We start from the raw sequence: 13,385 nt of genomic DNA, 5'->3' as shown, positions 1-13,385 counted from the left end.
AATAGATGTGCCTTGTTAAAAGTTAATTCGGGGAATTTCTTTCCTTCTTAATGCGTTTGAGCCAGTCAGTTGTGTTGTGACAAGGTAGGGGTTGTATACAGAAGATAACCCTATTTGGTAAAATACCAAGTCCATATTATGGCAAGAACAGCTCAAAAAGCAAAGAGAAACGACAGTCCATCATTACTTTATTAATTTAAAACATGAAGATCAGTCAATCCGGGAAAATGTCAAAAAGTTTGAAAGTTTCCTCAAGTGCAGTCGCATAAACCATCAAGCGATATGATGAAACTGGCTCTCATGAGGACCGCCACAGGAAAGGAGGACCCAGAGTTACCTCTGCTGCAGAGGATAAGTTCATTAGAGTTAACTGCACCTCAGATTGCAGCCTAAATAAATGCTTCACAGAGTTCAAGAAACAGACACATCTCAACATCAACTGTTCAGAGGAGACTGTGTGAATCAGGCCTTCATGGTTGAATAGTTGCAAGGAAACCACTACAAATGGACACCAATAATAAGAAGAGACTTGCTTAGGCCAAGAAACATGAGCAATAGACATTACACCGGTGGAAATCTGTCCTTTGGTCTGATGAGTCCAAATTTGAGATTTTTGGTTCCAACCGCCGTGTCTTTGTGAGACGCAGAGTAGGTGAATGATGATCTCTGCATGTGTGGTTTCCACAGTGAAGCATGGAGGAGGAGGTGTGATGGTGCGGGAGTGCTTTGCTGGTGAGACTGTTAGAATTCAAGGCACACTTAATCAGCATGGCTACCACAGCATTTTGCAGCGATACGCCATCCCAACTGGTTTGCACTTAGTGTCACTATCATTCGTTTTTCAACAGGACAATGACCCAAAACACACCTCCCGGCTGTGTAAGGGTTATTTGACCAAGGAGAGTGATGGAGTGCTGCATCAGATGACCTGGCCTCCACAATCACCCGACCTCAACCCAATTGAGATGGTTTGGGATGAGTTGGACCGCAGAGTGAAAGAAAAGCAATCAACAAGTGCTCAGCATATTTGGGAACTCCATCAAGAATGTTGGAAAAGCATTCCTCATGAAGCTGGTTGAGAGAATGCCAAGAGTGTGCAATGATGTCATCAAGGCAAAGGGTGGCTACTTTGGAGAATCTAAAGTCTAAAATATATTTTGATTTGTTTAACACTTTTTTGGTCACTACATGGTTATTCCACATGTGTTATTTCATAGTTTTGATGTCTTCAATATTATTATACAATGTAAAAAAAATAGTGAAAATAAAGAAAAACCCTTGAATGAGTAGGTGTATCCAAACCTTTGACTGGTACTGTGTGTGTATGTGTATATATACATATAACATCAAAAGGGTGGGGAAAGGAACCATATTTCGGTAATCCAACCAGCTGAAAATATGTGTTGGTACTTAAAGAATATGATGCCAGATCAGTTGTCATCTGAGACATTAATACTAATGATAGGATGACATAAAATGTATCTTGGAAAGTCTACACATTATAGTTATCAGATTCACATGGAATTGTTGTGCAATTTAAATGTTTAAATATGAAACTATTTGTGAAAAGATGAAATGTACTTTAGCTTCTTAATGAGAGAACGGTTTGTTATAGAGTAAACTCTGCCAACTCAGTGGCCCCGCCCATGTGAACAGACAGTGGTTGTAAACTATGAAACAGGGCCCTCTCTCCCAATCCTATATAAGCCCCTTGACGAAAATGTAACTTCCTGTTCCAAGGACTTGTGGACTTGAGGTCCCCACGTTGAAAGGACAACCACCTACAGAACTAAGCTAACCTTAGAGAACCTAACGAAATTAGTATTGAATTTCAATGTGAAGTTGACGACCTACACGCCGAAAGGATGAATTTTGACTATACCAGCCAGAATATAGCATGAGCATATTAGCATGGCAACTTGGTATGAACTTTGAACTCTTATTTACTAAAGAAGTGATACTTCCTAGCCATCGCGTTAGCGCAGCAACTGTAGACGTGGAGTAGGAGAGGACGGACAGAGTATTTGTTCTATCACAAGACGACGGTACTACCAAGTATCCATTCTACCATCAGACATTCTTCAAAGGACAACCCGGCCTCCCATCTACGACCCACTGTTTGAAGCGCAGCTCAAGAGTAAATATTTATTGCATTTTCGTTTTTGAAATGGGCGGTAATTTAGAATGCATAAGATACTATATTTTCGATAGCATAGCTGCCTATGGCCCGATAGAGACATAGCTTCTCCCTCTTCCCGCTCATTCATTCAAATACCCACCCCCTTTCTCTGTGTAACCAGCTGTCATATCTGTTCCGTGTTTTCCTTCATGACATCATTTGTAATCAATGTATGATACATTCTGTGTATATGTAATTCTGTGTGATTATTTAGGTATTTAGTAAATAAATAATGAAACCAAATTTTGTATTGCTGATTCAACTTGTTAGCCAGGGTTCGTGAAGATAACCAAGAACTTACAACTTTCAGATGAGACTAAACAAGGTGACGATTAAATATTGACTGCTATTGATGTAAAATATTACTAGGTCTTTAAGAGTTTATTTGGAAGATAACAGCTCTATAAACATTCTTTAGTGGTACCCCGACTTTCTAGTTAATTACATTCAACTGATTAGCTGAATCAGGTATTATGAATTACAGAGAAATTATTTTATAGAATAGCATGTCATGTCACTTAATCCAGCATAACCAAAGACACAACAATATATATACACACACACTGACTGTACAAAACATTATGAACACCTGCTCTTTCCATGACATAAACTGACAAGGTGAATCCAGGTGAAAGAAAGCAATGATCCCTTATTGATGTCACTTATTAAATCCACTTCACTCAGTGTAGACGAAGGGGAGGAGGCAGGTTAAAGGATTTGTAAGCCATTTGAGACATTTATTTTTTATGTATTTTTATTTAACCTTTATTTAACTAAGCAAGTCAGTTAAGAAAAACAAGTATTTACAATGACAGCCTACCCTAGCGACACTGGGACAATTGTACACCGCCGTATGAGACTCCCAATCACAGCCAGATATGATGCCGCCTGGATTTGAATCAGGGACTGTAGTGATGCCTCGTGTATTAAGATGCAGTGCCTTAGACCGCAGAGCCACTCAGGAGCCATAAATGGAGTGTGTATGTGTGCCATTCAGAGGGTGAATGGGCAAGACAAAAGATTGAAGTGCATTTGAATGGGGTATGGTAGTAGGTGCCAGGTGTGCCGGTTTGTGTCAAGAACTGCAAAACTGCTGGGTTTTTCACGCTCAACAGTTTCCCGTGTGTATCAAGAACGTTCCACCACCCAAAGGACATCCAGCCAACTTGACACAACTGTGGAAAGCATTGGAGTCAACATGGGCCAGCATCCCTGTGGAATGCTTTTAACACCTTGTAGAGTCCATGCCCAGATGCAACTCAACATTAAGAAGGTGTTTTTAATGTTATTTACACTCAATATATATAGTCTCATTTGCATATTTTGTTACAATATTTCAGAAAAAAATGTATACAAAAAACTAACTGTTAACTGTATACAGTTTTGTCATTGTTGTTCTGAACCCACCATCGTTAAATGTGTCATTTATTTAGCCATTAAGATGCGGCCATCTATTGTTTTTATGTAACTAAATAATCAAAGTCATAATTACTCAATGAGTCTGTGACCGCGGTTGCAGAATTTCTTTTTTCGGGGGTTCCCTTATTATAGTTTGAGCACCTGGGGAGGCAGGTAACCTAGTGGTTAGAGCGTTGGGCCAGTAACCAAAAGGATTGAATCCCTGAGCTGACAAGGTACAAATCTGTCGTTCTGCCCCTGAACAAGGCAGTTAACCCACTGTTCCTAGGCCGTCATTGTAAATAAGAATTTGTTCTTAACTGACTTGCCTAGTTAAATAAAATAAAAACTTCCCCCAAAAATGTTTTGTACACAACCCTTGTGAAAAGTACAACAAATACAGTAAGCATTATTACAATCTCTCAGTTTAGGGATTAACTCATCATTTTAAGGTTAGAGTTAAGGCATTAACTCAGAAATCTTAAGGTTAGGCATTAACTCTGAATGGTTAAGGTAAGGGTTAAGGTCTGGGATGGCTAAAAACAAAAATCTCAAATGTATCACTGGATTTTAACTTGCAACCTTTGGAATCAGAAGCAGATGCTTATGCCCATCCATGTCCTAGCAACACTGTCAAAGCTGTACAAAAAAATCTGTAAACAAGCAAACGGCCATGAACGGCGTGTTTACAATACCGTGTTTGTAATAAAGCATTATTTGTTTGACAGCCAATTCTGAGGTAGATAGCTAGCTTTAGCTTGGTACCTAGCTAGCACCAATACAACCAGCCTGAAAACAATGACCAGTAGAAACTGCAGTCATTTTCACTATTCTTAGCAATGATTTAGGAATCCTTGTGTGTAAGTATTAGCTGGGTAGCCACTTGTTGTTCGCCTATTGAAATTGAACTTCAGTTCATGAAAATAAATAGCTAGCCAGCTACTTAACCCTGTTGTCCAAAGCTAACGTTATCAGCAGCCAGCTAGCTTCATCTGGCTAGTGAGGCTCGACATGACCGGGTTATGTGTTGTGAAGCTAGCCACAATAGTGGAATTTTCAGTTTGCCTAAAAAAAAAAGTACCTCTTTGAAAGTGATGCAGAAGGTTACAATTGGTGGTTACAATCAGCCTACTGACTGGGAATTACTGTGTGTATTGACATTCATATTGCACTGTACAGCTTTTTTTCCCCCAATGTCCTCCAAAACATCCACACAGTATTGTTTTTCCTCAGGAATAGTGTTCAATACACATATTTTGACAATAAATGTGGCTCAATTCACAGTTGTTTCAGAGTCCTAAAATAAGGGCTACGATGCTAATGTTCTCTGAGTGTCACTGAGTAGACTGATACCCCATGTCATTGATCCACAATTCATAGGTGGGGCAGCCTAGTGGTTAGAGCGTTGGACTAGTAACTGGAAGGTTGCAAGTTCAAATCCCTGAGCTGACAAGGTACAAATCTGTCATTCTGCCCTGAACAGGCAGTTAGGCTGTCATTGAAAATAAGATTTTGTTCTTAACTGACTTGCCTAGTTAAATAAAGGTTAAAAAAAAAAAAAAAAGGTAAGGCTATACAGTGAAAAAATCTTCTCCCAATTCAATTCTAAAGTGTAATACATCCAGTCTGATTTCAACAGATTTTTGTCAAATTATTGTCTTTTGTTGATTTTATATAACAACATTCCAACCTCGTTTAGCATGATCTATTCAATTATGGCATAATTCTACTATTTGTATGCATTTGCATCACTGTCAGTTACATTATTTTATTTTGAAGGCTAACCGCAAAGTCCCCTATTGTGGCTAATCCTTATTGTGGCTAGCTTTACATAGATGGGTACAACCACCATTAATCAAATAAGAACTGTCTTATAAATTAGGGTTATATTAGAGTATGACAACTAGCTATGTAGTTAGTTAGCTAACTATAGCTAGTGAAACAGATTATGTAGTTTTGCTATGTTTTTTGGGAAGAACATTGTTTGCATCCATGAGCTAGCTAGCTTTTTTTATGACCAGCACTGTAGATGCGTGTCACGCCCTGACCTTAGATATCTCTGTTTTCTATATATTTTGGTTAGGTCAAGGTGTGACTAAGGTGGGTACTCTAGTGTTGTATGTCTAGGGGTTTGTATGGCTAGGGTTGTTGTAGGTCTAGGGGTTTTTGTATTTCTATGTTGGCCTGATATGGTCCCCAATCAGAGACAGCTGTTTATCGTTGTCTCTGATTGGGGATCATATTTAGGCAGCCCTGTTTCCCACTTTCTGGTGTGGGATCTTGTCTACATTGAGTTGCCTGAGTGCACACATGTAGCTTCACGGGTTGTTTGGTTGTTTTTGTTAGGTGAGTTTCAGTTGATTAAAATTATGTGGAACTCTACTCACGCTGCGCCTTGGTCTCCTCTTTACGACAATCGTGACAGTGCGCGAGACAACTTTACCAGCATCATAGCATACCTATCGATGAATCGTTGTGACATACAAAATAGGAGTGATAGTGTAATCAATGTGTATTAACTACGCAAAAAACTAATGAACGCGTTAAATTATTATGTGACGTGCAGTCATATTTAGGTCCTGATTGGTCAACAAGTTTATTTGACAGGTCAAATAACATGCAAAGACCCAAATGGCGTTTCATAGAAATCCTGGTTGAGAATGAAACGACTGAACAAATTAACAACGAAACAGCAAAGCAACTAAGTGAAATAAATAGGTTTTGATTATGTTTTACTGGTAAAGGGGACATACGTAAATGCCAAGAAAATAAAGTTTTGGTCAGTGTGGTGTGTGTGTGTGTGTAACCTTTATTTAACTAGGCAAGTCAGTTAAGAAAAAAATTCTTATTCACAATGACAGCCTACCCCGGCCAAACCCGGATGACGCTTGGCCAATTGTGCGCCGCCCAATGGGACTCCCAATCACGGCCGGATGTGATAACGCCTGGATTCGAACCACGGACTGTAGTAACTCCTCTGGCACTGAGATGCAGTGCCTTAGACCGCTGTGTCCATGTGTGTGTGTTTTCACTATTTAACTGTACTAGAATGCTTAAAAGGCTGCTAAAATGTTAAATACCGGTTATCAGTATCGGTTTCTTTTGGCAAGGAAACTATCGGGTATTGGCCAAAAATGTCATAGCATCACTAGCTAAAATATTCATACACAGATGCATCCAATGGTCATTACATTTTGTCTATTGTCTGAAAGACAGAGATGGTGCACTATACCTTGAAATATTGGGTCCCTTTCTGTTTGGCTCTAGCAGACAAATCCAGTTTCTCCTTTAGATCCAATTCCCAAGATTCTTTGGCCTTGAAAAGAAAACATACTGTTATCAGTTTCAGAGAAGGCCTTGAAAAGAAAACATACTGTTATCAGTTTCAGAGAAGGCCTTGAAAAGAAAACATACTGTTATCAGTTTCAGAGAAGGCCTTGAAAAGAAAACATACTGTTATCAGTTTCAGAGAAGGCCTTGAAAAGAAAACATACTGTTATCAGTTTCAGAGAAGGCCTTGAAAAGAAAACATACTGTTATCAGTTTCAGAGAAGGCCTTGAAAAGAAAACATACTGTTATCAGTTTCAGAGAAGGCCTTGAAAAGAAAACATACTGTTATCAGTTTCAGAGATGGTGACTTTCAATGAGATTATGCCTGTTTCTTCCCATTATTTTCTCCAGGGTCACTCTGCCATCATGCAATATCTAACTGAGACCCTCATTGTCTAAACTCCACCAGCTCAAATAAAAGTAATCTGTTGGTATCTTCCAGGGACACTAATAGGATACATGAACACATGATTGTTTACCCTATCTAATCCAGCAAATAGAACTCACCTTCTCAAAGTCATTTAGAGTCACTTCATACATCAGGTCTGAGTTTGGTCCAATATTATGCTGTGCTCTACCATCTTTCCCAAAGCCATACCTGCAAAAAACAAGAGCGAGAGTATTGTTTGGCTGATTATTTCTGACGCACACCTGTTCCATGAAAGGCTTACATTATTTCGCGATTTTTCTATAGAGATGCTTGTTCAAGGTTACAAATCATTGCTGATGATGATGAGTAAGCATATCTACTTTGTGTTGCAACAGGTCCACTTCAGCGACAGGAAGTAGAGTAGAGTAAAGGCCCTTACTTGGGTTTTAAGTAGAGCATGCAGCATTCTCCTTTCTGCATCTTCTCCATGGCTCTGTCTACACCCAGAGGAACACCCATGTCCTCTGACTCGCCCACAACGAAGTGCAAGTTCCTGGAGTCAAACAGACGCTCTCCACAGCGACCCTCAAGGTGCACTGTGGAATACAGGACTGCAATTGAAAATATACCAATTTTTTTTTTTATGGAAAACATTATTATTTTACTTCAGATAGCAAACATAATATAGGTTTGAATGTTCACTGTTTTTTTGTGTTTGAGACTGTACAAAAATCAATAAAATGTTGATCACAGTCAATGTGAGACAAAGCCTTTGTACCAAAATCAATACAAATATTGATCACCAAGTTCACAATTAATGAGATCACAATGAATGTGATGGAGAGAAGGCATGTCTCCCTCACCGTGGACAGTTGATCCATCATTGGGACTATTATAACCTTCCCCTTTGACCTTTATCCTCCTCGTGATGCCGCCATCGTCCGTCAGCACCTCCCCTTTGAAGCTCAGCAGCTCCACCTAAAGGAAGTGAAGAGACACGTAAGAACAGAAAAAACATCAAATCATTTGTTGGCAGTTTACCACAACAGTAACCATAAGATTCCATAATGATGACAATTATGACAGAGACAGTGTTATTTATGTGTTTTGTTCACAATGCAGAGAGAGAATCTAGAACAATCCACAGTCAGAATACAGTATAGGGGAAACCTGCTACTGTATGTGCAGGTGAAGGCCCGTATACCACCATCACATTGGAAACCACTCTGCTTAACCTACCTCAAACTGTAGCATGGCATTGGGAGGTATTTTGGGGAGGCATCCAGCTGAACCATAAGCATATTCTGGTTTGCAGAGGAGCATGCACACCTCTCCTCTCTGCATAGAGGACACACCAATATCCAAGCCCTTAATCACCTGACCTGTGGAGTGATATATGAGAAGAGACATGATGAACAGATGTAAGCTACATATGCAGTGACATATAGGCGATACATACGGCAGGTGAATAAGATGTGTTACCACAACCCACCATCCACACTCCCTCCCCCAAACACACACAGATGTCAAACACATGTCACACTTTGAGATGTAAGTATGATGGTAGGGTAACAATTTATATTAAAGTCCCTTAATAAACCATTTATAAGTTTGTATAGAGTTTACTTATCAAGTATTAATCATTATTCCTATATTTGTCCATGTCAATAAGAAATCTCTAAATAGTAATTTACACATACATAAACAGTTTTAAATAATGTGTTAATGATTTATAAGAAAATTAGTAAGGTGTTTCATCATTGTATGTTCACAATTTGTAAATTATGAATAATGTATTACTGATGTACTTATAAACCAGTTCTAAAGGAGTTATTGTCAACTCATAAGATTATTTATGAGGCATTTGTTAATGGTTGATACGGTATATTATTAGTATAATGATGCAAAAGCATCTGCTACTCTTCCTGGGTCCACATAAAACATGAAACATGACATAATACAGAACATCAATAGACAACAGCTCAAGGACAGAACTACATAAACTTTTTTTTAAACAAAAGGCACACGTAGCCTACATATCAATACATACACACAAACTATCTAGGTCAAAAATGAATTGTTTCGAAATTGAATTGTTGCGAAAACAGATTTTTAGAAATGCTTGCATTATTAGAAATATAAACAGAAATACCTGATTTACATAAGTATTCAGACCCTTTGCTATGAGACTCGAAATTGGAGTCCACCTGTGATAAATTCAATAGTTTGGACATGATTTGGTAAGGCACACAGCTGTTTATATAAGGTCAGACAGTTGATAGTGCATGTCAGAGCAAAAACCAAGCCATGAAGTCGAAGGAATTGTCCGTAGAGCACAGAGACAGGATTGTGTCGAGGCACAGATCTGGGGAAGGGTACCAAAACATTTCTGCAGCATTAAAGGTCCCCAAGAACACAGTGGTCTCCATCATTCTTAAATGGAAGAAGTTTGGAACCACCAAGACTGTGCTGCCATCCTGTTAGAAGGTAATATAGTACTTTATTATAGTGGTTAAGATGAACTTTCATTGTGTTCCATTGTGCTTATCGCCCCCTAGTGGAGCTTTATGGTACTTAGAAAGACTGCACGGAATCAGGAAGTATGGTGCAGTTCTTTCTGTGCAGCTATTCCTTGTCACGCTTCAGCCACTGAAAATATTTGTTTGTAAGTTCAATTCAAGCATATTGCTAGTGATGATAATATTGTTTATTGATAAAATTGCTTACTTATAAATGTTGGTTGGTTGCATTTACTCACACAAATTGCAATGCCTTTCATGTATGCCAGTCAGCTGTATTAGTTTGTAAAACATACAATACTGTACTTGTGTTACTGTTTCTAGTGTAATATGCTTTGTTATTGTACAGAGGTGTTTTGACATTATTAGAGTAATGAAAAGAGTTGGCTTGTTACTACTCATATGGTAATTAGCTATCTAGTTTGGCATCATGCCAGATACATGGTTTCTTGGCAGGTGCTTTGAATATATGCAACTTCAACTTGAAATGTATAATGTACAGCTACAGTGTGTCAATGTCAAATCAAATCAAATCAAATCAAATTTTATTTGTCACATACACATGGTTAGCAGATGTTAATGCGAGTGTAGCGAAATGCTTGTGCTTCTAGTTCCGACAATGCAGTAATAACCAACAAGTAATCTAACTAACAATTCCAAAACTACTGTCTTGTACACAGTGTAAGGGGATAAAGAATATGTACATAAGGATATATGAATGAGTGATGGTACAGAGCAGCATAGGCAAGATACAGTAGATGGTATCGTGTACAGTATATACATATGAGATGAGTATGTAAACAAAGTGGCATAGTTAAAGTGGCTAGTGATACATGTATTACATAAGGATACAGTCGATGATATAGAGTACAGTATATACGTATGCATATGAGATGAATAATGTAGGGTAAGTAACATTATATAAGGTAGCATTGTTTAAAGTGGCTAGTGATATATTTACATCATTTCCCATCAATTCCCATTATTAAAGTGGCTGGAGTTGAGTCAGTGTCAGTGTGTTGGCAGCAGCCACTCAATGTTAGTGGTGGCTGTTTAACAGTCTGATGGCCTTGAGATAGAAGCTGTTTTTCAGTCTCTCGGTCCCAGCTTTGATGCACCTGTACTGACCTCGCCTTCTGGATGATAGCGGGGTGAACAGGCAGTGGCTCGGGTGGTTGATGTCCTTGATGATCTTTATGGCCTTCCTGTGACATCGGGTGGTGTAGGTGTCCTGGAGGGCAGGTAGTTTGCCCCCGGGGTGATGCGTTGTGCAGACCTCACCACCCTCTGGAGAGCCTTACGGTTGAGGGCGGAGCAGTTGCCGTACCAGGCGGTGATACAGCCCGCCAGGATGCTCTCGATTGTGCATCTGTAGAAGTTTGTGAGTGCTTTTGGTGACAAGCCAAATTTCTTCAGCCTCCTGAGGTTGTAGAGGCGCTGCTGCGCCTTCTTCACAATGCTGTCTGTGTGAGTGGACCAATTCAGTTTGTCTGTGATGTGTATGCCGAGGAACTTAAAACTTGCTACCCTCTCCACTACTGTTCCATCGATGTGGATAGGGGGGTGTTCCCTCTGCTGTTTCCTGAAGTCCACAATCATCTCCTTAGTTTTGTTGACGTTGAGTGTGAGGTTATTTTCCTGACACCACACTCCGAGGGCCCTCACCTCCTCCCTGTAGGCCGTCTCGTCGTTGTTGGTAATCAAGCCTACCACTATTGTGTCGTCCGCAAACTTGATGATTGAGTTGGAGGCGTGCATGGCCACGCAGTCGTGGGTGAACAGGGAGTACAGGAGAGGGCTCAGAACGCACCCTTGTGGGGCCCCAGTGTTGAGGATCAGCGGGGAGGAGATGTTGTTGCCTACCCTCACCACCTGGGGGTGGCCCGTCAGGAAGTCCAGTACCCAGTTGCACAGGGCGGGGTCGAGACCCAGGGTCTCGAGCTTGATGACGAGCTTGGAGGGTACTATGGTGTTGAATGCCGAGCTGTAGTCAATGAACAGCATTCTCACATAGGTATTCCTCTTGTCCAGATGGGTTAGGGCGGTGTGCAGTGTGGTTGAGATTGCATCGTCTGTGGACCTATTTGGGCGGTAAGCAAATTGGAGTGGGTCTAGGGTGTCAGGTAGGGTGGAGGTGATATGGTCCTTGACTAGTCTCTCAAAGCACTTCATGATGACGGAAGTGAGTGCTACGGGGCGGTAGTCGTTTAGCTCAGTTACCTTAGCTTTCTTGTGAACAGGAACAATGGTGGCCCTCTTGAAGCATGTGGGAACAGCAGACTGGTATAGGGATTGATTGAATATGTCCGTAAACACACCGGCCAGCTGGTCTGCGCATGCTCTGAGGGCGCGGCTGGGGATGCCGTCTGGGCCTGCAGCCTTGCGAGGGTTAACACGTTTAAATGTCTTACTCACCTCGGCTGCAGTGAAGGAGAGACCGCATGTTTTCGTTGCAGGCCGTGTCAGTGGCACTGTATTGTCCTCAAAGCGGGCAAAAAAGTGATTTAGTCTGCCTGGGAGCAGGACATCCTGGTCCGTGACTGGGCTGGATTTCTTCCTGTAGTCCGTGATTGACTGTAGACCCTGCCACATGCCTCTTGTGTCTGAGCCGTTGAATTGAGATTCTACTTTGTCTCTGTACTGACGCTTAGCTTGTTTGATAGCCTTGCGGAGGGAATAGCTGCACTGTTTGTATTCGGTCATGTTACCAGACACCTTGCCCTGATTAAAAGCAGTGGTTCGCGCTTTCAGTTTCACGCGAATGCTGCCATCAATCCACGGTTTCTGGTTAGGGAATGTTTTAATCGTTGCTATGGGAGCGACATCTTCAACGCACGTTCTAATGAACTCACACACCGAATTCAATGTTAATTGAATACTAAAGTATATTATTTTCTGTATTTTGCAGTTCCACAACAAACGTTTTCAATATATCCGTTCAAGAAAAGTCAAGCCTTGGGAGTTTTATTGAAGACTTAGTTGTTAGCTATCTGTCTAATTCTGCATGGGAACGCAATTCCAGAGCAGAATAAAGACTCTTCCTAAAGATGGACGCCCTGCCAAACTGAGCAATCGTGGGAGAAGGGCCTTGGTCAGGGAGGTGACACAGAACCAGATGGTCACTCTGACAGAACTCCAGAGTTCCTCTTTGGAGATGGGAGAACGTTCCAGAAGGACAACCATGTCTGCAGCACTCCACCAATCAGGCCTTATGGCAGTGGCCAGGCGGAAGCCACTGCTCAGTAAAAGGCACATGACAGTCCGCTTGGAGTTTGCCAAAAGGCACCTAATGACTCTCAGACCATGAGAAATAAGATTCTCTGGTCTGATGATATCAAGATTGAACTCTTTGGCCTGAATGCCAGGCGTCATGTCTGGAGGAAACCTGGCACCATCCCTATGGTGAAGCATGGAGGTGGCAGCATCATGCTGTGGCGGCAGGTAGCCTAGTGGTTTGAGCGTTGGACTTGTAACCGAAAGGTTGCAAGATCGAATCCCCGAGCTGACAAGGTAAAAATCTGTCGTTCTGCCCCTGAACAAGGCAGTTAACCCACTCTCCCACCGAAAGGTTGCAAGATCGAATCCCCG

At 41.0% G+C, this 13,385-nt stretch overlaps 1 protein-coding gene across 2 annotated transcripts in view; it reads right to left on the bottom strand.

Moving 5' to 3' along the window:
• The window catches only part of fkbp5 (FKBP prolyl isomerase 5), a 46,824-nt gene that overhangs the window by 6,569 nt on the left and 26,870 nt on the right, over positions 1-13,385 (bottom strand). Inside the window, exons 4-8 of one of the 2 annotated variants that reach the window (XM_021610304.3) lie at positions 8,518-8,660; positions 8,142-8,256; positions 7,718-7,874; positions 7,416-7,506; positions 6,810-6,893 (exon numbers count right to left, since the gene is read on the bottom strand). In XM_021610304.3, the coding sequence (XP_021465979.3) occupies positions 6,810-6,893; positions 7,416-7,506; positions 7,718-7,874; positions 8,142-8,256; positions 8,518-8,660 (590 nt within the window). Of the gene's footprint in view, positions 1-6,809; positions 6,894-7,415; positions 7,507-7,717; positions 7,890-8,141; positions 8,257-8,517; positions 8,661-13,385 lie in introns of both variants that reach the window. The other variant, XM_036983904.2, reaches the window with a different exon arrangement.

Source organism: Oncorhynchus mykiss, chromosome 7 (genome assembly GCF_057628025.1).
Source record: "Oncorhynchus mykiss isolate SJ-2025 chromosome 7, ASM5762802v1, whole genome shotgun sequence".
Classification (NCBI taxonomy): domain Eukaryota; kingdom Metazoa; phylum Chordata; class Actinopteri; order Salmoniformes; family Salmonidae; genus Oncorhynchus; species Oncorhynchus mykiss.
Note: the sequence above shows the minus strand (reverse complement) of the source record. Positions and strands in the feature narration are given on the sequence as shown.